The following is a 25,553-nucleotide window of genomic DNA, read 5'->3' as shown; positions in this document are numbered from 1 at the left end:
AAGAAATTTTTCGTTTGCCGTTTACGGTTAAAGTTACATTTACGTTTGCGGTTACATTTTATCATTTTGCGTCTATGCTGAGAACGGTGTTCATCGATTGGGAAAAAATTTTAATGAAGCAAAAACCAAAAAAAATTCTCTTGAATAATATACTTACTTTTTTATTGTTTTAAAAATATCATGGTGGCGCCTATGACTGGGAGTGAAATGGAGATTCGGCTTAATATAGTTAACAGACTGTCCAATGCTTTGTAGAAAACTCTGATTGGCTCAATGCATATGGGTTCATCAATCCTAAAAACATAAGAAATCACAGTAACAATGACAACGTATTTGAATCATTTTTTTCAAGGAAAAAGAATTAATGGTAGCGCTATTTCACGTTGCTACTTGGTGTTGCATATTTACATGCATGTAGTTAATTAAATTGTTATCGAGTTGCACTAAAACGTGCTGAATAACTTCGAAGGATGACAAAGAGTCCTCAAGAAAAATTTCTCTGCTTTGCATGTGTCTCAAAAATTTCCAATTTACAGATGAGCACAGGTTCACTTAATAATTATTATGTTATGCTGCCTGCACCTAAAAAAAGCTCTAGTCGTCGACGACACGTTATTTATATGAAGGGAATTGTTTTACTATAATTAAAACTATTTGTAACATAGTTCAGCAGATGTTTGTGAAGTATGAAATTTAATTTGCATTTATAATGTGCGTGGATTTTAAGAAAAAAGCAATTCATCGCAAAAATTTTTAATTGCTTAGAAGTTCAAAGTCAAACAAAATCGTCGGCATACAATGCTCTAAAAACATCTTTTTTACGATATTGCCTACAAAAAGTTATACATTCTTGTTGAGCAATGTCAAAAAATACAGGTATATTTTAATTTTTCTACCAAGTATACTTAGTAGTACAGTTGTGAGAAGTCAAATGAATTTTGAAAAATCATCAATCTTTCGCGAAGAAGCTTTGTACGTCTTCGTTGTTGTTGTCATTGCTCTTTTTCATTTATGAAGACAAAACCTTCACTGTTTGCCCTCCATATTGCTAGTATTTTACAAAACAGTTATTCTTATCAAGACTCGAACGTAGTCATGTAAAAACAAATTCAAATGAAATTAATTCCAAGAGCTTCAAAGTAAGTGTAGATAGTGAAGTTGTATCATTAATGGTAAAATTTTCAATTTTCAAGGCACACTGTATATATAATAGACTTATTCTTTTGATGTATTTGTTTTTTTAATAAAAACATAAAAACCAGTGCCGTAGCCCACCCAAATCTTTATTTTAAAGTTTTATAATCTAATTCCTTAATTGAAAAGACCTTACTTCGGCATAAAAGCTTACATAATTTGGTAGTAACATAGGTCGTCGACTTCCTCTCCCCCACTCTTAATTTTTATCCGTATTTTAACTCTTTATGGGAAGTTCTTTAGCCAATTGACAGGAAAATCGTCCCTTCCCTTGTCTACACAACTGGTGAAACTGTCCCTTTTTCAACGTAGCATGTCTCGACTAGCATTTTTGCAATCAGACAAATTTTTTGGAAAGGAATTTCAATATTACTACAATACAAATACTAATACAATCATTTTATGCGACTCAATCGAATGACATAAATTAGTCTCTTATTTTAAGCCATGAAGAACAACAGTACGATGTTGAAAGACGAAGGATTCTTATCTATGCCTGCTGTAATTGGCTTGACGACTTCAACAGCAACAATTTTGCTAATGGATTTAGTTGGGAATACTTTAGTTTTGTGCGTGATTTACCGCCAGCGAAACAAGTTGAACCTGCGTGTTGGAAATATGTTTATTGCTAATCTCTGCGTAGTTGATGTGATGATAGGCGTATTTCTGATCCCCTTCTCCATGTTTGTGACCATTGAGGGAAGAAAAGTTTTAACAAATAAAGTTTGTCAGATTAATGGCTTCGTGAATATTCTTGTTGGCTCCGCCTCAATATGGACTTTAGCCTTTATCAGCATCGACAGGTATGTCATTACTCATTAACATCTGTCAAATTGCACTTGTTCATATTCAGTAACTATCAAAACATATATTTGTAAACTCCAAAGCGTATTGATCATGATAGCTGGTGTATTTTTTTTGTTACATACAAACACCTATAAAAATTTATCCAACGCACCATATATGCATACATACACCTGTAAAATTCATCCAACGCACCATATATGCATACATACAACTGTAAAAATTCATCTAACGCACCATATATGCATACATACACCTGTAATATTCATCCAACGCACCATATATGCATACATACACCTGTAAAGTTCATCCAACACATCATAAATACAATTATTCGTCGAAATTCATTTAAAACACCATACATACACACACCTGTAGAAATTAATACATACAAAATTCAAATTTCTGCGCATAAACTATCAGTCGAAACTATAGTCTATCTACCTATATTTACCTAACTACAATACCACTTATAATAATAGGATTTGAAAGATTTGAAATCTGAAATGATCAGCATGTTCTCATGTCCTTCAAAAAAGCAAAATCGACCGATCTCTGAAAAAAATATATCAAAAACCTATTTTCCAATCAAGCATTCACTAAAGAGACTGTTCATTTACTTAACGTAAATGAGACAACTCAACTATTGAACAAGAAGGGAAATTCTACTTTGACATAACTTTATTTGATTAATTAAATACAAAGTAGAAATGGTTTGTGAACGGAATTTATTCCAGTTCATGAAACCCATTCATGAAACTCATAAAATGTAGATGAGGAATGAATAGTAACTTTATGTCATGTACTTTTCATGATGCACCTATTACGGAGTCTTTTTTATTGTCCTTGTAATCATCCTCAAACTATTGAGAAATTTGCAATAGCCTGATTGATGATTCACAGTAAATAAATAAATACACACACTCAACTAATTTATTTAACCCAACATGTACTTACATACACCTGTAGGTTTCATCCAACAGACCATGTGTTGGTTAAATTTGCTCAGTTGAATTGCAAGTATACAATTGACTTGCTAGTTATGTCCTCAGACGATCATTGCTATGTTGTAATTCATATGAAGTAAATAGGAAATCTGGGACAAAATATGATAGAAAACATAATTAACTTTCACCATAATGTTTTTACAATAAGATTTTTTTCTCTCACAATTTTCATATAACTGTTCTGGTATGATGATATCTTCCCTCTTCACTCTGGTCTTGAAGCTTTCAAATTATAATTTGCGTTTAGTGTACGATGTGTTGCTCTATTTGAAGTCTGTGTGAGGACACAGTAATATCTTGAAATTCTTAAATTTCAACTTCTAGGTACAGTGCCATAGTTTTTCCTCCAGGAAGACGTCTGAAGTTACACCAAGCAAGATGGCTAATCTGTATAATTTGGCTCTTGTCATTTATCTTGGCGTTTGGACCTGTAATTGGGATAGGTAGATATAAGGTTATGCCAAAGAGTACCAACTGTCGGCCGACTGGAGTGAGTTACATGCTGTTGCTTTTTTTCATTGGTTTCCTGTTACCATTAGTCACGATGATATACTGCTATTTGAAGATCTATTTAAAAGTCAGAAGGCATCGAAGACAGCTTCACATATGGTCAAACTGTGAAAACAGAATGAAAGCAGAAATGAAAACATCGAAAGTCGTATTCACCGTCTTGTTTGTGTTTCTAGTGTGTTGGATACCTTTTGTTACCGTATACGTTCTATCAAGCAATGTCGACAGTGGTAAAATTTCCTCCGTTGTATATCTCGTGAGCGGTTGTCTTGCTGCAGCTCATTCCGCTGTCAATCCAATAATTTATGTCGCTCTGAATAAAACGTTCAGAAGAGAGTTCATTGATATGATTCGCAACTTTAGTATTTCAATCTGTGACATACACAAAAGATGATTTGGATGATCCAGTCGTAAGAATCATTTTGTCGTTAAAAAACAATGTGGTCCGATATTTTCCCATAAAGACCGTGCGCTTGGTTAATAAGGGCTTAATATTTCCATTATAAGACAAACCGAATTAGGTTCCGCTATGTGCAAACTTTTAGCGTTACTACTTTTTTCAAGGGCATTATTCTTTTATTAATCGAAAAAACTATTCAAAGTTTTACAACACGCAGATACCGATAAAAGTATAACTTCGAAGTATCCTTGTTTCAATGTACATATTCCCCGGTTATGAAAACTGCTGTATTGGTTAAAATCCAAAATAAAATATAGGTATTTTAAAATATATATTTGTCATTTCATGTTTCTTGAGCAGGTGATGTGCGTAGCACCATCTGGATATAACAAGTTACTAAACATTTTTCAAATTCATGTTAGGTGAATGGGTGAAAGCTAAAATCAGAGCACTAAGAAATAGCTTTAGTAAAGCAAAGAAGCCTCCACCAAGTGGGAGTGCAAGAAAAAACGAGACAAAACGAACTCAATGGCTACTGGAAAAGCTTCAGTTTTCAATGGCTACTGGAACACCTCACATTGCAACGCGAGCTTCAGCTTCAAGTACTGATTTGGTAAGCTTAAGTTTCAATGGCTACTGGAACACCTCACATTGCAACGCGAGCTTCAGTTTCAAGTATTGATTTGGTAAGTTTGTATTGAAGTTTTGGACAGTTAAATAATACAACAGTTTAAAAAGAAATAATTCACACTTTATTATGAACATCACACGTATGAAAGTATGGCTAAACAACCATATTGTGTTGCCAAGGAACAGATCCATAGCCATTAAAGTAATTTGCCAAAAGATCTCTTTGTAATTTGGCATCCCTTGGTGCATTGTGGAGGGTGGTCGGTTGTATGCTACTTAAAGCTTTTTCATTTCTCCAGGCTCCTCTCAACAATGTATGATCTGCTTTTTCTTGGTCCACAGCTGATGTGTACCTGGCTTTGTTTTTATCAACCATTAAATTATGTAGGCAGCAGGCTGCAAAAATTATGTCTGTGACCTTCTCAGGAGATAGTTTAATGGTTGTTAAGAATACTCTCCACCCATGAGCAAAAATGCCAAAGGCATTTTCAACAACTCTACGAGCTCATGATAACCTGTAGTTAAATATACGCTTGTCTTTCTCCAAATTGCGATATGGGTATGGTTTCATCAACCGAGCATTTAAAGGAAAGGCATCATCTCCTACAACATGATATGATATCGTAGTTGATATCCCTTGAAATTCTATTGAATCAGGAAGATGTAATGAGTTTGTTGTTAGTGCTTTTTTCAGAGCTGATTCAGAAAAAACTCTAGCATCTCCTACTCTACCAGCTGCCCCAACATCAACATAAACAAATCTATAATTAGCATCAACCATGGCCAATAAGATCACACTAAAAAAATGCTTATAGTTGAAAAACTCTGAGCCTGTATCTGCTGGTTGTTGAATAGCAATATGCTTTCCATTTATGGCCCCTAAACAGCATGGATAATTCCACTTGCTATTAAAATCTGATGCAATTTGTAGCCAATCTTGATTATTGCTGGGTGTCTAAAAATAAAATATTTTTTTTCAGGAATCACGAGGTAATACTCCAATATCAGAAATGAGTTTTAATGCTGATGACAATGAATGTGAAGCTGAATCACTTCACCCGTCACCTCCTGGTAGCCCAACAAACATAACAGAGGAAGTAGGTAATGAACTAATGCCTGCAACATCTACAAATGAACCACTTAGAAAACAAACCTTATCCAAAAGAAAACAGGCTGAAGAGGAGTTTCACTTGCTACAAAATTTGTCACAGTCAATTGAAAACAAGAATAAAAGACGACGAGAAGGAAAAAAAAGAATAATACAATTTTTGAAGCTTTTGGAAATTATTTTGCACAAGCATTGTCTGAATTAGACAGTCGAACAGGCCACTTAGCACAGCACAAAATAAGCAACATTAATTTCCAAGCACAAGCTGGATTACTATCCCTAGAAACAATGATGCCACCTTCCCTAACCCAAACAGTGACACAACCCCAGAGAAACTACTTCCACCCCGTCATGCAACCCGGTATGTTGACAAGCCCACCACCTTCAATTTATGGGGAGAACAGTGCATCTTACAGAGATGATAACTATTAAATGATCTCTGTAGACAAACAATTTTGTCGAAACTCTTTTATGTCAAGCCCAACAGTGTAAAAGTATTTTTTTCAGTGTTATAGTTGTTCATGTAACAAAATCAAAATTATACCTTTAAATATTTGCCTTTAGAACTTCGTACAAAGCTTGACAGGTTTCTTCCACAATTCCAGATATTGTTCTCTCACCGATTCGATATTGGAAAGAAAGACTTCTGAATGTTTCACCTATAGATATTATTTCACTTTATACAAATTCATCAACTAATAAAGGACAAATTATACGGCCTAGTAACACAAATTCAAAAAGGACAAACCTGTTGCTAAAAAACGTAATGTCACGGACAGTCTTTCGATAGGCTTTAAAGCGCTCCGAAGGTGGGTGTCTTTTTTCTCAATTAAAGGACATATTATCGTCAAAACCTCTTCAAACGTGTCTCTGTCAAGTCGGTGATATTGCCTGAATTTTTCTGGATCTTCGCAGTTCAATTCACGAACAATATTCTCACTTGCTCCTTGCGTTTGCCTGCGCAAAATCCAAGGTTTTACCCAGGTCTTTCGACAGGCTGCTCTTAAGCGTCTTCGTTTTCTTCGCAGCAATAATAAGCAAAGCAAAACCTCTTCGTCTTCAGACGAGCTTGAACTCGAATCATGGCTTTCATTACTACTACTAGTGCTTGCCATAGTCATTGAGTTCTATAATAACTGGAGGGGAAACGTCAACAAAATTACTATAAATTATCAGCGCGCGGCCGCGTGGTCAAAAACATGGCGGATTTTGGTGGTCAAAGTCAGCGGAGAGACGCGGGCTCATGAAATAAAATTTTTGTCGCCCACCCTGATTTGACCACCACGAATGCAAGTATAGAAAATATCAAAACTATTTATTTTCCTAACATAAACACTTTTTTAAAATTTTATTTATTAAACTGCCAACTTCTGTGGTTTTCGGATGCTGAAATAGCGACAGAAAAGGAACATTTCTTGACTCCGGTAAGTAGCACAGTATTAGTTTTACTATTTTGTTTTTAACACTATACTTAAAGTGTGTTTCTACTACTAAGTTGTAATTTAAAGTTATTTTGGTCCAGTCTTGTTTGTTCTTCACTTAATCGCTCGCCAGACGTGGCGAAGCTGTCAATTTTTATCGAGTTTTGCATCCATCTTGTATCATGATCAAGGCATCAAGCTAAACTCTCCTGATTTGAATTGAGTTTATCTCCCAAAAATGGGGCATAATTTGTTCATGTTTTTTTTTTGAAAAGATGAAGGGAAAGTTTACAACAGAGTTGTGTTGAAATTGAATGCAGTGCCATGCAAAATTAATGAGAACTATGGTATATGTTGTAAAATAAAAATAACTATTAAACTGTTTGCCTGCTCAATTTGACTGACTGTATAGTGTAGACAATTATAATGGGATTGGAAAGTTCGATTTATGCAAACAATTTTAAAGTACTTCTTAGCATTTCTGTAAATGAAGTATATATTGTTATAGTAAACAGGTTACTACTTCAAAACCAAGATAAAAGAAGTGTGTTGAACAATGTGCTAAGATTTGTTTCTACCTTGAAATTTTTGTTCAACAGTAGCTTATGATTATATCATTAACATGCATGAATAATTAAACATATTATTGTCTCATCTCACCAAATCCATACTTGGTATGATTCCAGGTGATCCACAAATTCACATCGGGTGCATTGGTTACAATAAAGTTGAATGTAGAAGAAGCAAAAAGAGATGGTAAAGAAATTCATTGTGTCTTATGAAGAATTAGTAGAAATCAATAAAAAGAATTCTTTAAACAAATTGTAAACAAATTTAAATTTGCTCATGGTCAAGCAACCTAGTCAAAGAAGCAAAGTCTGTCTTCAACATGTGACCTTTCCAATTATGTTTAGTTTCTTTGTACAAAATACTATTTTTGAGAAACTTGATTTGTAAGTCTTTCATTAATATTTTTTTACAAAGAGATAAAAGGAACTAATTCAAAGGCTTGATGTAAAATGCAAAGATTTAACAAGTTGTTTATCATTTAATTCCCAAATGTTAGTTTGTACATATAAATAATTAGTATTGGTAGCTGTAAGTTGTTTAAGCAAAACAGAAGAGTAGTAGTGCTCGAAGGGGTTAGCATTTTTGAAAAATTATATCTTGTTCATGACATATATTACACAATTCCAAAAAACTGTAAGTAATGCACAATATCTATAGAACTTGATAAATTTCTTCACCTACACTGTCAAATAACTATTTTGCCTTCATACAGCAATAGACAGTGTTTTTGTCAGAGAAACCAATGCACTTTAGTTTCCAAGTTTGTAATTTCAATGGAAAATTAATGTAGTTCTGTTCAGTAATAGATCCAAGATTCTGCCAAGCTGTTTACAAAATACAAATTACCAAGCAACAGTGTCATGGTATTTTGAATTTTTTTCTTTTTTGTAGCTCTTCTAGTTCAACATACTTTCTTTATGAGTTTTCAGTAGATTTATCAGGTAATGACAATACACTTATGATACTTATCCATGGTAAACTTTCAGTTGACTTATGTCGTAGGACTGAAGCAAACATTTTCTCGCTTCCTTAGGAGCATTTTTACACAGATTTATCCATTTGAAGCAAGAAAAATAGTTGCACCAAACTGTTTACAACCAGTCAAACACACAAAAGCATGAAATCATGTATAAGTTTGACGAGATTGACAGGTCTAGTAAAGAATGCCGTTTGATTTTCACTTTTAAAACGCTAAAATGTCATAAAATAACTTAAATGTTACATCCAAAATATGCGTTTCTCTACCGTCGATCTTCTTCATTTTGATGTGTGTCTGTACTGTTTTTCACGCAATGCTGAAGCATTATTTTCACATGATATGCTGTCGGTATCGTAATTGTTTTTTTTTCTCACTTGTTTTCGTTCATACAAACAGTATTAGAAATCAGGAGGGAGTGAATATTGAAAAAAATTTTTAAAGTGGAAGTTTTGACCACCAAAATCCGCCATTACCGCCATGTTTTTGACCACGGGGTCCAGGCCCCTTTGCCCCTCCAGGGTCTTATAGAGCTCAATGGCAATAGTGCTGTCGTTTGTTTCGTTTATTCGCCATGTTAGTAGTGTAATAATAAAAACAACGCAAACTGCGCATGTGCATTAGCTGTTAAGTGCTGAGCTGCCAACTCAGATTGCGCGCACACTGTGAGGCAATGTTCACTCCTGCCAAAAATATTCAACATGTTGAATATCCGACGCCGCCAGCACGTGTGACCAGAATCACAAAAAACCAGTGGCGTGCGGTGACCGAATTTAATAGGCAAGCGCTGGGGGTGAGGTTCGCGGCATAGCAACCTATCTAGGGGGTCTGGGGGCATGCTCCCCCAGAAAATTTTTGGATTTTGAAGGCTACTGGAGCGCATTTCCCGCGATTTCTGGGAGTACTTTGTCGAAAAAAATGTATCTGTCATGACTGAAACAGTATTGAAAAAATCTAAAAAATTCAAAAACTTTTATAGAGTATATATTACAATTACGGTTTAAAAGTATTACATGTGGTATTGTGATATAAAGTCGTTTTAAGTAAATGGCTACGCGTGTATTTCTATTGTAGTGAAGAAGTAACAGAACGAAATAGTCCAAAATCCTACAACAGATTTACTTAAATGTAAATTCCATCCGTCTTTCCTTTGCGCAAAACTCCTTTATAACGTCCTCATAGAATCGTGGCTTCCCCTGCAAACTTACCAACATCTCCCTCTCGATTGAAATTGTAGCCAATGCAGAAAGTCGCTCTTGCCCTTGTGTACTGCGAAGATACGCTTTGATACGCTTGAGAGCCGAAAATGATCTTTCTGCAGAGGAGGACGTATTTGGCATAGTAAGAATGAGCTGACACAATCGGTAAACCTCTGGAAAACAGGCTTTCAAGTCAAGTTCGATTATTTTTGATATCATATCAAGAACAGGTTTCGATTTGAGCTCGGCAGATGCGTATACAACGATTAGTTCACTTTTAGTGCTTGAAGATTAAAGAATGTTCCATATGAATCTTGCAACGATTGCAGCTCTCGTTCGGGAAAATTCCGGCTGTACAATTCGTGCTTTGAATGATCCAACAAAGAAACGAATGCTCTGCTGTTAAGACTTTCGAATCTAGAGTCAATCTGCACGACAATGGTATCGACTACACAGAAAAACATTTGACGGAAGGACGCCTTTACATCCTCTTCACTTTGCCCGCGTTTCAGTGCTACTTTGACGATACTTGACGTAAAATTCCAATAATCTACGAATTTTGTTCGTTGTTCTTGAATCTTTTTGTTATGTGAGAAACAAAAATGAAGTAGTATGGTAATACTCATTTTATAGTAAAGATATAGTGCCAGTTTTACCTTAACAACTTTGATAACAGCTTCTTTAACATGAGGCGTCCTCCTGCTGTTTGGCTGCTTGAAGACAGTTTGAGCGATTTTGATAGCTGCTCTACCAGCACATTCGCCTAAAAAATAGCACACACTGCTACACAAATGTTGATCGAGAAACAACTGCTGATCCTTCTTAGTTTAATTTCCTTCAAGAGAATTTCTGATGTGTATGAAGTTGATTATCAGCTGAAATACCTTCTTCAAGGATACCACTATCAATAGCATTGTGCATTTTCTTCAAGTCTTCTGAATGTTTACCGTTTTTCTCAGCATATGCCAACAGCCTGTGACGCCAGACTTTGTTGAAGTTTTCCTTCACCTGTGTAGCTACGTCTTTATTCCCCATAACTTTTGCAAATTCAGCCTTGATCTGTAGTAATAAAATATAGAGCAGTTACCTATAAGCTTTGCTAAACTTATGTACGTATTTTATGGGATAAAAATACTACTATAGCTACTAACGTATAGCAGGTTTTTTAAAAGCCCCGTTCACACGGGGAAATTTTCTTTGACAAATGATATATGACAAATGCATAAGTTCATGTGAACGGCTATCAAATTTTTGGTTACATAGCACTGTCACTAGATTGCCTTCGATACATTTGGTTAGCAGAAAAGGAAAATACGTCGTTACTTTATCTTATCGAGATATTACGTCCTACAAATGCCAACTTTTGACAATCGCAAGATGACTCGTTACAAGACTTTAAAGAAAAAGAAACATTTATGTATTAGTTTGGCTGTTTTTATTTTAATGAAGATAATACGTAAAGGTAAAAAAATGCGAAAACGTAGATGGTGGGTGCGACCATGGGCCACACAAGAACGAAGAGAATCACAAGGTATTGCATTCAATTTGATTCCAGAGTTAAGACGCACAGATATCGCAAGTTTTGGAAACTTTTTAAGGTGAGCACACTTTGTTTTTATTTAATACCGTAGACACCATTTTATTTTATCATTTGTGTATTTCTTTAGAATGGAACCGACATTGTTTGATGAATTGTATGATCAGGTCAATGTTTTTCTTTTGAAAAAGAATACCAACATGAGGGATGCTATTTCACCATTTGAGAAACTATGTGTAACTCTGCGATTTCTTGCAACTGGAGCATCATATAAAGATCTTTCTTACTCATTCAGAATGTCAACTTCTACAATATCAACATTTGTTCCAATTGTGTGCAAAGTAATCTATAATGTTTTGAAAAAAGACTTCTTACAGCCCCCTACAACGCATGCACAGTGGAAACAATTAGCAGAAGAATTTTCGAATTTGTGGCAGTTTCCTAATGCAGTTGGTGCCATAGATGGAAAGCACATTAATATAAAAGCACCACCCAATACGGGTTCAGAATATTTTAATTACAAGAAGTACTCAAGTATTGTTTTGCTTGCTATTGCTGATGCAAAGGCAAGGTTTGTATCATTTGACCTTGGTGCACCAGGAAGTATGTCAGATGGTGGAATCTTTAAACATGGTTTCCTTGAATGTAAATGCAAAAGCAATGTTTTTCCGATGCCCTCGAAATTGGGAAAAAGACCCAACAATGTCCCATATTTTCTTTTAGGTGACGAGGCTTTTGCATTAAATGTTAATTTAATGAAACCTTATCCTCATAGGTGGGCAATGGGGGATGAAAAGGTGTTTAATTATCATTTATCGAGGGCTAGGCGAATTGTCGAGAATGCTTTTGGTATTCTCTGTGCCAGGTTTAGAGTTCTTTTAAAGAATTAAATGTTGAAAACGTTATAGAAGTGGTTCGTGCATGCCTAGCCCTTCATAATTACCTTATATCAAGAAATGATACAAATTATGCTCCTGCTGAATATTTGGATGATGAAGATGAAAATTGTATTGTAATGCATGGTGCATGGAGAAAGGAAGTTGACAATACATGCACAATCACTGATTTATGCAGTCATCCAAGTGAACGGTCTTCTACATTGCAAGCTAGAGCTGTTCGTGATGACATGAAAGATTACTTTTTTGAAGAAGGTGCTGTTCCATTTCAATGGAAGATGACTCAATGATTATGTTAAAGCTATCTATTTACATTTAATTAAATTCAGTTTTTTAGAACCCATAAACACGCACGTTTGCGATCATATAATCAAGAAAATTTTTATTTTTGGAATTTTTTAATTCAAAAAATCATTTTGCTTGATGGATCATGGATGAAAAATGTATGGTTAGTGTTTCTTCACATATTACAAAATAAAAAACAACAGCCTAGAAACTAAACAATCCCTATACAGGAGATTAATTGTTAGTAGAAAAGTACATCACTTAAAAAACTGTAATATCAACATTCTGAATTAATTAAGTAAGAGGCAGTGTATTCAAAAATCAATTCTAAAAATGAAAATATTCAGTTGTTAAAATTTTTAAAAAATAAATCAATAACTGGGATGGTACTATCTGTACGTAATGTAGAGTTGGAAACTGTGCATCGAGCTTTTTCTGCAGCTTGGAAAATGGCAGACTGCACAGCAAACTTAGCTCGTCTTTGCCACTCTGGGCTGTTGATGGCTCTAAGGGAATTAGCAACATCCACCCCAAACACATCCCATTCATCCTGTTGATCGTCATTATCTTGGGACAACTTGGTAAGTGCACTTGCTGCAGTCTTCATCCATTCATTTTCTTCTGAGCTTCTTTTTCTTTTTTTTGGATGCATACCAAATGATGTATCACTGCATGTGCTGCCAGTTTCAGAATTTCCATCCATTCCCCAAATTTCATGCTCATTGCCGCCTGTATTGGAAATGTCTATTTCATCTTCAATGTTACTGCATGTTGGTCTATTTAATGCAACAACATCTTCAAGAAAGAAGCATTCATTGAAAAACTTCCATTTTGGGACATATATTTCAGCTGATCCACAACCAGTATGCTCACGTTTTTTAATTTTTCTTATTTCTTCACAAAAGGTCGTTCGAAGTCCTTGAATCTTAGCTGTAGCAAAAATAAATACTTCACAACAATATTACAGACAACTTGCAGCAGTTTCTGTTTCCTGCTGAATATTGATACTAATTGAGAAATTCTCTTATAGTGACCAGACAATATTCATCAACCAAATTACTGAAGGGCACTGTGCATCGTTTCAAAAAATTAAAAGAAAATGTTTAAGAGCTATCAAAGTGTAACACAAATTTAAACAATTACATTTTGAATACTGTTACCTTTTACAGCTGATAAATCCATTTCGGGAATTTCGGCGCTTAAAATGGCAACTATTTCTTGATATTCTCTCTTCTTTATATTTCTATCTCGGTACGATGTCAGCTTAGAGTTCCACAAACTCTCTCTCTTGTCTTAAGGGCATCGAGAAGTAAAGAAATACTGCTGTCAGTCCAAGAAATCACATGTTTCGTTGTCCTCGCTCCTTGCGTCGTCGCCATGTTGTTTGATAAAATTTGACACATTTGATGTGATGGTCGTCCAGACGGACAAATTTGATTATTGACAAATTTTATACGACAAAAAAAAGCTAACAACCCAGCTTTTGAACAAATTCATTTGTCATAAAAAATTTGTAACAAATTGTTCATTCACACGGACAAAATTTATTTGTCACATATCATTTGTCAAAGAAAATTTCCCCGTGTGAACGGGGCTAAAGGAGGGAACATTTCAACAACTTCCACTATTCTTCTGACTTCTTCCAAGACAAGTGATCTTCTAGAAGCATAGCATGCAGCCATCAACTCCTGAATTTTTTCATGATTCTTTTTGGCTGACTGCCACTCTTTTTTTATTTTTGATACCACTGCTGTAAGATCTTCACTTTCGCAAGGCTCGGGAACGTTCGTCCAACAGTGACTGTTCCTTTTCTTTGTTGTTTTGCCTTTAGTTTGCAAGACATTGGTAACAGGCGTGTTAGATCTCTTTCTTTGCAATTTTTTGAATCGGTTATAGATTTTCATCTCAATAGATCCCTATAAGAGAAAGCTAGTCAGTCACCCAGTTATTGATTTTAGCAGGCATGATTTAGCAAAATTCTTATTGCTTACAAGAAGCTAACATTCATGTGATCAATATTCATTATTATTTGACACATACGTATAATGAAACAAAACAAAACAATAATTGAACAAAATGTTATAAACACTTTTAAGTATTATTTACCCATGGCTTTGAGTTTGCATCCAACAGTGGATCCTTCAAGAATGGATATGATTCAACAATCATAAGTGCAATCTTTACACGTTCTGTTTTGCTGGGATGGCTTGTAAATCTTAGCACACTTGTGCAGACATCTCTGATGAGCTCGTTAATCAAATTTGGGGGTAAATACTCTGTTTTCAACCCAGCTTCAACAGCATAAGAATACTACAACACAAAAACGCTTGTTGTGACCTGTCTTCCTCCCTCCCAAAAAATGGTTGGAGGCTAGTTTAGGGGCAAGATAATGTCAGAAATTTAGAAATACAATTGTGGTTTTCAAATTTGTAAAATGGCTAAAGAAATGGCTGTTGAGAGACCAACTCTTAAACAAAAGCTGATCATTCATCAGCTCACCTCTAAAAGGACTTAAACCTTAGGGACTTTTGTAAGCCTTCAACTTTAACCACCCACTTAAGCATAATATTCTTACTATTCTGTGTAATAAATCAGCTGCTGTTAGTGTATTGTACTTACACGATTTGGAATTTTGTAGTTCCGTAACCAATCCTGAAACAAGTAAAATATTACTCAATTGCAAATTAGATTTTAGAAGTACTTCAATTTCCATTCATTGAACAAATGAAGATAAACTTGCATACTTTTGGGGTACTGGTAGTTTCAGTAAGAGCATTTGGACACTAAAATTACAAATGAACTATTAGTGAATGTTCACAGCAAGTTTAAGTAGGAATGAGCTTAGGAGAGGGTGTGAAGGAGCAGGACTTATGGTGATGCTGTTACTATTATCACTACAAAAAATACAAATAAAACCAACAATAGAAATCTCGTAATATTAATAAAGAGGTAATAAGATTTCAACAAATGTTTGACATAATATGTATAGCAACAAGTTATCAAAGCCTAATCTAAACTAGAGGACCCTCCACCCCAATACAGAACCATTGGGATCATGACTATATGTATTATTATATGTAACCATGACAAAATGTGTTATTACTAGTTAAAATGATCAGAAACAGAAGTGCACCAACCTGAATTGGTGTTACAGGTAAGCTATCACTCTAAAGAAAAAAATTAAACCAGCATATCATTATATGCTGCAAATTTTAATGAATGCACATGGTGCACACAATTTAACAATGATTTGGGTTTGTCAAAAGAATTGTTTATTTTAAATCACTTCATCATTAACAACTTTTTACACTTAAGTTTTTTGTTACTATTCAACAAGAAATAGCAAGGTACATGAATGTAAATAAGGAAGAAACAAACCTTGTGCATTCCTGCACTGTCAATTTCGATATAACTGTCAGGAACCTTTTCACTGAACAAATATCAACCTAGGAAAACTACGTGTTGATTTCATAAATGGCTATAACATTTTTTGGTATACAATAAGCAATAAATTTCATCCTTTATGCTAAAATCAACCAAATGGCAAATTTGTTTACCAAGTCCCCTTTTTCACTGGATGCATTGCCATCAAAAGAAAATATTGCACTTCTATCATCATCGGTTTCAGATGAGTCAGAAGAGCTTATAACATGGTGCTTCTTCCTTTTTTTCAACTCTGGAGAGTCTGAAGCCATTGGATTTCCATTGGAATCAAACACCTTAAAAATAAGCATGACAAGTTTAAACAGTTCTAAAAAACACTAAACGTTTGCTGGTATAAACATGACATTCTGAAAAGTTTTTAGAAAGAGTTTGATCTAATAAGTGCTCACGTACGTACCATGCCAGAAAGTTTGGACCAAATTGCAATAGCAGCACGCTTTTGTCGGAGATTCTTAAACATGTCACTAAACTCTTCTCTAGTTAGTGTTGGAAAGAGTTCTCCATCAATCTCTGCAGCTGAGAAGGTACGTGCATATATTATCGTAATTAGATTTTGCAAAGCCTAGTTGCAAGTTTGTAGCTAAAAATCCACTTTCATTATCAAACAATCTTCCCAAGCTCTTGCTTAAAGCTTGAATGTTTTTACATACGGTAAGTCTGCTATTATTAATCACGTGAAAGCGCATGCGACCTTTGCCCGACCTTGGCATTATTTTTGGGAAAATAACTATTTCCTTTATCTGCGTTATAAATATAGTTTTTTTCTTTTAGAATTGGTAATAAAAGAATTTCTTGATTGATATCTCGTGAAACAGTGTATTTTTTTACATCGTTAACCCTTGATCGGCATTTTTTTTGAGTAAACAACGTGGGTGTCGTACGCACGTTGTTTACTCAAAAAAAATGCCGATCAAGGGTTAACGGTGTCAATGAATTAAAGCGTTATATATATGAGAAATGTCCTAGAATATTTCAAAGATAACTGTTATGTCCAGGGGCGAAACTAGAACGTTAATTGGGGGGGTAAATATTCATGTATTCAGCTCTGCCCTGCTGACTTCTTTTGAAATTAACATCGCAAACAAAAGAAATCAGCAGGGCAGAGCTGAATATATGAATATATACCCCCCCAATTAACGTTCTAGTTTCGCCTCTGGTTATGTCTAACTTGGGAGAAATTTTCCACTGCATATCAAAATTTTAGCAATGTCTTCTAGGTTTCCATAAAAAGCGTCATACTAACATATAAATATTTACAACAACTACCTTGAAATTTTTCAATGACTTCATTATCCACTCCATTCTTTTTCAATAACGTGGACAATTCAGAGGTGGTTAAATCTTTAAATGAAGGCATTGCAAGAAGTTCGGTGCAAATGTTACGACTAGACTACAAAAACGATCAGCAAGTAAGTGAAATGACCATTGAGTTCTATAATAACTGGAGCGGCTAACTTTACTGGGGCGAGGACGCCAAAACAATGGCGGCCAAATGACGTATTTCCGCTGAAATGATCGCTTTGCAGAAAAATAATATTCCCGACCTCCCACTGATGTCTATAGTAAATTATAAAGAAAAAATTTCTTTAAGAAAAATTTGAGCTTATTTACCTATTAGAGTACAGAATGGAGATTTATCATATGCATTATTGCTGCTTTTTTAAATAATAGACCATAAAAAAAAAAGATAAAATAGACCATTGCGGCGATTGCGCGTGCGCGGTTGGCTTGCACAGTGATTCACGTGCAAGGCATGTGTTGAGCTTTTCCATATGAAGTGACTTAGTGAGTTTTAGAAAAATGGCTTGTACTTGCGCAACAAGATAACTTTTTTAGAGATGTTATGGGAGTGGTTGTAGGTTTTCAGTAAATTAGACCTATAGACAGAAATTCATACTTTGTTTATAAAAGCATTTATCTGCCATGTCAAATTTTTTTCAAGTGTTTTTAATTGTCATTTTAAATCTTTGTTTTTCCCGAAGGAACCAAAACAAAGGGTCTTGGGAATCACCCATGTTCAGAAAAGAATTGGTGTTGGAAGAAGAACAGTCCCAAAACAAGATGAAGTCATCGAAATTCCTCTTCTTAAGAGCCCTGAGCAAATGCTGCAAGATCCAGCCATATTAGATCAGGTTACTTAAACATAAATAAACTAGTGACATACACAGCATGCTATTCTAGATATAGCAGCTGACTGGCTTTTCTGCCCAAATTTATGTTTGTTCACAATATTTTTTCACCATTTGGGCACTCCAATGCTTCAATTTTTTAACAAACTTATTTCAAGAATATAAATGATATATATATATAAACCGTACGTCCTGTGTCCCAAGTGCTGGAGTCACCATTTTACTGTGGTGATAGCCGGGAGGGCACATTGTTATACATTTTGTATATATATATATATACACTTATTTAGGTCTTGCATTCACACCAAAGACAAGATGGGCTGTTATCAGATTATTGTGATGGCAATGAATTTAAAAGCCATCCTTTGTTTTCCATCGATCCTACTGCTCTTCAAATTATATTATATTATGATGAAGTAGAAATTGTCAATCCCCTGGGAAGCAAGACAGGAAAACATAAACTAGGTGCAGTACTTATAGGTCTACATCAGCCACATTTATTAATCTTTGCAGATTATATCAGATTTATTGTCTGACCTAATCCTTTCCTCCCTAATTAATTTACTATAATTTTGACTTTTTGTCCAAAGTGTTGCAGCAAAGTATTGCCACAAAGTGTTGCACAAATGAGTTCATGTTCACAAAACACAAATTGCAAATCAACTTTAAAAATATTCTAAACTAATTTGCTTGTTTTCTCTATATTTGACATAGGACTTGTTTACTACACATTGGGTAACATTTTACCACGATATCGGTCGCAGCTGAAAGCAATACAACTGATTTCAATTGCAAGGAGACCTATATTTACTGATTTAAAAGATGCAGTGTGTATGTTCATAATAAATATCATCACATTGTGAAATATTGCCTATCAAATATTTTTTTGAGAACTAAAATATCATATCTTTGTCATAATATGTGATTTAGTTTGTTCAAAAGCAATTAAAACTGCTAAAATGCAAAAAATACATTCGTACTAGACAATACCTGACATAATTTGTTTTCTGCCGTTCACTCCTACGACAATTGAATCACTTTAAAAAACCATTACAAACAAAGCAAATGGTCGTCTTCAAAAACTCTATACTTTGAATGATAATAGAATATTATTTTTCCTGCAATATCATAGTCATCTACGGCCGTTATCATAGTGAAAACAGCAATCGAAACGCGCGTGCATCATGAAATAGTTGGCCGCCATATTTGTATTGTGTCACCCGATTCGATGCAGTCATCAAGTTGCTCTCGAACCAATTTGGCACCAGTTGTAGAGCAAAAACAACCCTCATGGAGCCAAAACGGCCCCTCTTGTCTGTTTTAGCTCTCATTGTTAGCCAATATGGCTAGCAATTTCAAAATCCAAAACGACCTCAACGCCCGTATATTTCTATTTTGGCACCAATTGTAGAGCAAAAACAACCGTCATGGAGCCAAAACGGCTCTATTGTCTGTTTTAGCCCTTATTGTTAGCCAATACGGCTAGCAATTTCAAAAGCCAAAACGACCTCATGGGGCTAAAATGGCCCTTTTCTTTTTACTGTGCGCTCTGTATAATTGTTATATATCATTTTGACAGTGTGATTACATGGCAAGCGAATATTCCCGCTTGCCAGGATCCCGGTTGTTGCTTGCCCAGTTACTCGCTTAGGCAGGATGAAAATGTAATCGCAATGTGCCGAGTTAGCTCGGCAAAGCGGGCCAAGGAATTTGATTCACACATGGGTTTATTGGTCAGTTTAAACTGACATAGACGTGAGAGCGATGTATACTTGTTTCTTTGTTCAAAAGGAAGCTACTAGCTTCCAAAATTAATAGGAAAAATTGTTACCCAGAAGTTTGAATGCGATACCAAAATAATATAAGATTTACTGGACGTGTTATTAAAATATGAAACTTATATCGAGTTTAATAATTCAGTTTAAAGCGGATAAACAATAGCTGTGAAGCATTACGTATTATTAAAGGCTCACAAGTATCGAAATACTACATTTAGTCCTGCAAAGTCAACAAAACAGATATACATTCATGTATTTTTAAAATTCATAATCGAAACAAAGCACGTAATTAATTGATTCATCCCAAAAATTGCACTCCAGTGCTGGTTAACACCCTTCATGTAGTTGCAATTTTTAACTTGTCTTGGCTAGGCGAGTTGACCCGTTTAAGCAGGACAACTCGCCTCATGTAATAGGCGTGATGTTCCCATATATGGTTGGGTCAACGCCATATTTACACCATTTTCACGTCGTATTAGGTGATACGTCGCGTTTCCTAAATCTCTCTAATAATTAAACTTATAAGACTGCACGTTACACGAACGTTGTGCGAGATTAATCGATCAATGCAATATAAATTGTTGAAGTCATCAAGTTACTTGGGAGTAAGATACGAATATTATTTCATACCGTGGTTAAGGGCTGCGTATGCCTGTAATAATAGGAAAGCCTAACAATTTCTGGAAGCTAAATCTTAGTGATGGACAATTACCGATTACTTGGATACCGGCGGATACCAAGCATAATCCGTAAGCAGGGGCGGATCTAGGATTTTTCAAACATCAGTCATAAAACGTCGAAGGCGCTACGCACCTGGGGGGGTCTGAGGCATTCTCCCCTGAGAAATTTTGAATTTCAGAGCCTTGAAAATGCCATTTTCAGCGTTTTAGAGCAATACAAAATGTATTTGTGGGCATCGTTTTTGCGTAAAAACAAAACATTTTGCTTACGTTTTTCAAAAAAAAATGAAGTGAACAATACTTGAATGTTTTGCCAAATATTTAGGCTCATTATCATGCCAAATATATGGCTCATTAGCATGTCTAGGAACGTAAAATTTATTTTACAATAATGCTATTTAAAACAGATATAGTCTTTAAAATTTCTACCAAGTTGTCAGGCATAGACCCCTAGAGACCCCCATTCAAACCTCTATGTAATGAATTTAGTTAAGTTAGAAATTTGGTACTACAAGTGACAGTTCATAGATATAGAAAAGCTCAGACTTCAAACCATGCAAGTTTATTGTAACCCTTTACCCATCTCCACATCAGTGCCAGCAAATTCACCTTTTGAGAAAAAACTCAAAATTTTTTTCTGCCAAAGGTTAAGCAAAAATTATCAGAGTGAAAATTTGCAGTTAAGGACAGCTTAATGCCATAAATGTTTATTAGGCATTTCACTAGACTATTATCTCCTGTAAGTATATGCAAGGTGTGCTATATAGCAATCACTAGTAGCATTGTATTTGCAAATACAAACATAATGTAACCAACATGTCTTTAATTATATAATTACATGAATGTTAAAATTGTCTCATGTGTCATGCTTACTGGTTATGATAAATATCTTTTCATATGATCAAAGCTTGTTTAAATGTAAATCAGAAATAATTTAGTTTAGAAATTATAATGATCATCAGAAAATTTACCTAGTGATCATGAAATCTACTTTGCTGTTTTGCCAAATTTCAAGGTTTATCTGCATACATAGAAAAGCATTTTTACTTTATAGAAAATGCTTTTCATACATCAATAGCCCTTTGGAATTTATGGCAAACAATCTGGTATGAGCCGTAGATTGACAGACCTTTACATCTCTACATGAGGTGTTCAGTTAGAAAAGGGGACAATATGTGACATGGGACAACATTCCATGTATGTGAAATACTCAGGTTTAATACCATTCCAGTCAAATTGTCAAAATAAAAAGCTTCATGGATCAGAAGACTCAAAATCACAGGTTATAGTAAACAGCTTCTCATGTAATCAATGTTAGTTTTCTCAAATCTTAAACAATATGTAGTATAACTGTCCAATGATTGAATGATCAATGATCATAAACTGAAAAACCCCAAACATTTGTTTATGATAAAGTAAATAATAGTATGGCGCCTTATGGCTACAGATTTTTTGTCCATTGAAATATATTTGCAGGAATATAGGATTTCGCTGCCGTATAACGGCCACGATTCCCCAAGCACTAAAGAAATCATAGCTAAAAGTCCTTTGGCAACAACAATTTTAGAAGCATCAATCTGCTTACCATACGCCATATTGACATAAATCGCATCACACACTCGCATAATTGACTTTGATATATTACATTCATGCATACACTTCACTTGTCCTTTACTTACGATTTTGGATGTAAATTTCTGCTGATAAAACTCAAAACAATGTTGGCTTTCTTTTGAACATCAATGACTGAAATGTCGCTCGCGAGATCGTCTTTGCCAAGCATTTAAAATTTATCCATAAATTTCCACCCTCTTGAAAAAATTCACATTTTGGACAGCAGCATTCATGTCAATATATGAATTTGTAAAAGATTTCCATAAATTCCATCTGATTGTAGTTTAGTTTCTATCATGCTTATAAAAATTACTATAAAACGATCAAACATTCAATTCAGACAGTGAGCTTGACTATGTTAGTTCAGTTGGCTATCAGTCGAAATCCGTCAAACCAATCACAATAAAGCAAAAATTCAAATGAACCAATTGTAAGATAGCAATTGGACTCCCTTATACGTCCGGCCACCCTTATTATCAGTCGAGACAATTCCAGAGTGTCCACTGATCTGGCTATTGACCAATAAAATAAGCGTTTTTGACCTTCATAGACTCCTTTATCCGTCGAACCAGTCAAGCCACCCCGCTTATCAGTCGGTTATTTCAGGTCAATTAAAATTCAACTGATCTGGTTACCAAGGAGATATTCATTAGATTAGTCATTAGTTTTCAATAATAAATAATGCGGGATTTTTATCACGAAGTAAATGCGATAAGAAAATAAGAATAATTAATGAATTTTTAATTAATATGAATAGGTAATTTTTGAATTTCAAACATCAGTCGCGCGACGGATTTGACATACTCTAGATCCGCCCCTGTCCGTAAGTACCATTGAGTTCTATAAGACCTGGAGGGGAAACGTCAACAAAATTAGTATAAATTATTAGCGCGCGGCCGCGTGGTCAAAAACATGGCGGATTTTGGTTGTCAAAGTCAGCGGAAAGACGCGGGCTCATAAAATGAAATTTTTTTCGCCCACCCGGATTTGACAACCACAATTGCGATTATAGAAAATATCAATGCCAAGCACAAAAACTTTTAGAAATTTTATCTTTAAAACATGCTGCAAACTTGTTTGGTATACGGATGCTGAAGTAATGCCAGAAAAGGAAACATTTCATGACACCGGTAAGCAACGTAAGATTGTTTACTATTTAAAGTGTTCAGTGTTATGTTTTAAGTCAATACTTGAAGTGTGATGGCATATATTTTGTGAATGTTTTTACTCCTAAGTTGTAATTTAAGTTATGTTTATCCAGTCTTATTTGTCCTTTACTTAATGGATTGCTAGACGAGGCATTGCAACCAGTTCTTATCGAGATATGCATATCTTAAAACTCCTTGTTTCAACTGAGTTGAAATGGAGGATTTTTTCATGATATTTTTCTGAAAATATGAAGCAAATATTAAGGACAGAGCTGTATTGAAATCAAATGCAGTGCAGGATTAATTAATGAGCTCTTTGGTACATGTCGTACAATAAAAATTACCTGTATTAAACAGCTAGCCTGGACAATTTGACAGATTTGGACAAGCATGATGATGGTGTGTAAAGGTTTGCTTTATGCTAAAAGTTTTATAAATGCCATATGGTGTTTCTGTAAATGAATTGTTTGTTACACAGTGTACTAAACAGGTTAGTACATCAAAATCAAGATAAAAACTACTTTGTTCAATAATGTGCCAAATTTTGCTCCTACCTTGAAATATTTGCTCAAGAAAAGCTTATCATGACATGCATGAAACATTAAATACATTGCTGCATCATCTGACAAAATCCATACATTTTTCAATTCCAGGTGATTAAAAATTCACATAAGATGCATTGGTTGCAATGAAGTTGAATGTGGAAGAAGCAAAAATTGATGGCAAAGAACTTTTTATGTCTTTTGAAGAACTACGATATCATTTAAAAGAATAAGAGTAGCAATCTAGTAAAAGAAGCCACAACTGCCTTCAACTATTTTAGATAAACTTGATTTTTAAGTCATTCACTGATATTTTTACCAAAAGACAAAAAGAAAAATTCAAAGGCATAATGTAAAATTCAAAAATTTGTCAAGTTGTTTGAACCTAGAAAAAATTAGTATAGGTAACTGTAATTTGTAAGGACACAAAAGAAAAGTAGTGCAAGAAGGTTAGCATTTTTGAGAATTAATAAGTTCTTGACATACATTACACAAGGCCATAATATTATAAATAATGTCTGTATAATAACAATTATACAACATGCTAAATATCTTCACCTACATTATAATTATTTAAACAGGTTTGCCTTCATGCAGCAATAAGAAAAGTGTTATGTCAGAGAAACCAATGCACTTCGATTTAAGAAATAGTATTTTCAATGGGAAATTAATGTAGTTCTGTTCAGTAGTAGATCCATGGTTGCCAATAACAATCCAGTTTCTAATATCTTGGCTTAAAACAGAATCAGCAACATGATTATAGAATTTCTGAATTTCGTTCTTTTGCTCTCCTAGTTCAAGATATTTTCCTCATAAGTTCTCAGTAGATTTATCAGAATATCATAATACTTTATAAGACACCCAGAATCAATCCTACCAAAAAAAACTCAAAACAATTACATACCTACTTATAATATATTTCCAGTCGACTTAAGTCGTAGGGGTAAGCTAACTTTTTCTAACTCCTTTTTCGACATTTTAACTAAGATTTACCCATCTATTCAAGAAAGACAGTTTGCACCAAGCTGTTCACAAACAGTCAAAAACACAAGTAATGCGCATGGGATTATGCATTAAAGCTTAACAACACATTAACAGTGTAAAGATTGCCGTTTGATATTTATTTCTAATATAGCTAAAGCATTACTTGACAAAATATACGTTATTTTACAGTAGATTTACCTCATTTAAATGTGTGTGTCTATTTCACAAAAACCTTAAGCATTATTTTCAATATTTTATGCTTATGGTATCGTGGTTGTTTTCGCTGGTTGTCATTACTATGAGCAGTAATAGAGATCCGTTTCGGGAGGGAGCGAATGTTAAAAATTTTTCTCAAAGTGGAAGTTTTGACAACCAAAATCCGCCATTACCGCCATGTTTTTGACCACGAGGCCCAGGCCCCTTTGCCCCTCCAGGTCTTTTAGAGCTCAATGGTAAGTACTCAATACTGCATGGTATCTAAAGCGCCCGCGATCATATTTTGGTTGTATATTTTTATTTGTGTGTATATTTTTATTTTGTGTGTGTATTTTTATTTTGTGTGTGTATAATGTGTTTTGTGTGTGTACAATGTATTTTTTGTGTGTATAATGTGTTTTGTGTGTGTGTAATATTTTATGTGTATGTATTAATATCTTTATTTTGTATAATTCTTATTATTTTGTGTGGTTTCCCTTGT

General features: G+C 34.6%; 3 protein-coding genes and 1 long non-coding RNA gene across 8 annotated transcripts; 3 read left to right on the top strand and 1 right to left on the bottom strand.

The window, feature by feature from the left end:
* The first annotated feature begins 1,641 nt into the window (after positions 1–1,641).
* On the top strand, positions 1,642–4,397 carry LOC124445106 (octopamine receptor 1-like). Its single transcript, XM_046995813.1, has 2 exons — positions 1,642–1,997; positions 3,330–4,397. Exons 1-2 carry the CDS (start codon positions 1,642–1,644, stop codon positions 3,907–3,909), a joined length of 936 nt encoding a protein of 311 aa, XP_046851769.1. The 3' UTR covers positions 3,910–4,397.
* Positions 4,398–4,492: 95 nt separating this feature from the next.
* On the top strand, positions 4,493–5,858 carry LOC124445105. Its single transcript, XM_046995812.1, has 2 exons — positions 4,493–4,601; positions 5,526–5,858. The coding sequence occupies exons 1-2, from the start codon at positions 4,545–4,547 to the stop codon at positions 5,856–5,858; spliced, it is 390 nt and encodes a 129-aa protein (XP_046851768.1). The 5' UTR covers positions 4,493–4,544.
* A 3,706-nt stretch (positions 5,859–9,564) lies between these two features.
* Positions 9,565–19,146, bottom strand: LOC124445661. 5 transcript variants are annotated; one of them, XM_046996411.1, is made up of 7 exons: positions 17,248–17,524; positions 15,675–15,704; positions 15,282–15,320; positions 15,157–15,189; positions 14,644–14,847; positions 13,698–14,453; positions 12,615–13,467 (listed from the first exon to the last, which is right to left on the bottom strand). In XM_046996411.1, exons 1-6 carry the CDS (start codon positions 17,281–17,283, stop codon positions 14,103–14,105), a joined length of 693 nt encoding a protein of 230 aa, XP_046852367.1. In that variant the 5' UTR covers positions 17,284–17,524; the 3' UTR covers positions 12,615–13,467; positions 13,698–14,102. The 5 variants fall into 5 exon arrangements, with proteins under 5 accessions (XP_046852365.1, XP_046852366.1, XP_046852368.1 ...); XM_046996409.1 differs by lacking the exons at positions 12,615–13,467; positions 13,698–14,453; positions 14,644–14,847; positions 15,157–15,189 and adding exons at positions 9,565–10,582; positions 10,704–10,878; positions 19,101–19,146 and having other exon boundaries at positions 17,248–17,371; XM_046996410.1 differs by lacking the exons at positions 12,615–13,467; positions 13,698–14,453; positions 14,644–14,847; positions 15,157–15,189 and adding exons at positions 9,565–10,582; positions 10,704–10,878 and having other exon boundaries at positions 17,248–17,371; positions 17,437–17,524.
* LOC124445662 lies at positions 17,966–19,079 on the top strand. Its single transcript, XR_006948218.1, has 2 exons — positions 17,966–18,113; positions 18,825–19,079. It is a non-coding gene; the product is annotated as an uncharacterized LOC124445662 (long non-coding RNA).
* Positions 19,147–25,553: the final 6,407 nt, after the last annotated feature.

Source organism: Xenia sp. Carnegie-2017, unplaced genomic scaffold (assembly GCF_021976095.1).
Source record: "Xenia sp. Carnegie-2017 unplaced genomic scaffold, XeniaSp_v1 HiC_scaffold_22, whole genome shotgun sequence".
Lineage (NCBI taxonomy): Eukaryota > Metazoa > Cnidaria > Anthozoa > Malacalcyonacea > Xeniidae > Xenia > Xenia sp. Carnegie-2017.
The sequence above is the reverse complement of the archived record's forward strand: the minus strand, read 5'-3'. Positions and strand labels throughout refer to the sequence as shown.

Bases quoted from the DNA above. Each gene is read 5' to 3' on its own strand.
- LOC124445106 (XM_046995813.1), top strand. From the start codon at position 1,642: ATGAAGAACAACAGTACGATGTTGAAAGACGAAGGATTCTTATCTATG. The intron at 1,998-3,329 runs GTATGTCATTAC...TTCAACTTCTAG, and splicing joins GCCTTTATCAGCATCGACAG to GTACAGTGCCATAGTTTTTC.
- LOC124445105 (XM_046995812.1), top strand. From the start codon at position 4,545: ATGGCTACTGGAACACCTCACATTGCAACGCGAGCTTCAGTTTCAAGT. The intron at 4,602-5,525 runs GTAAGTTTGTAT...ATTTTTTTTCAG, and splicing joins CAGTTTCAAGTATTGATTTG to GAATCACGAGGTAATACTCC.
- LOC124445661 (XM_046996409.1), bottom strand. From the start codon at position 17,283: ATGGAGTGGATAATGAAGTCATTGAAAAATTTCAAG. The intron at 15,321-15,674 runs GTTGGTGCACTT...TTGTAATTTTAG, and splicing joins TACCTGTAACACCAATTCAG to TGTCCAAATGCTCTTACTGA. The intron at 10,583-10,703 runs GTATTTCAGCTG...GCTATTTTTTAG, and splicing joins TAGTGGTATCCTTGAAGAAG to GCGAATGTGCTGGTAGAGCA.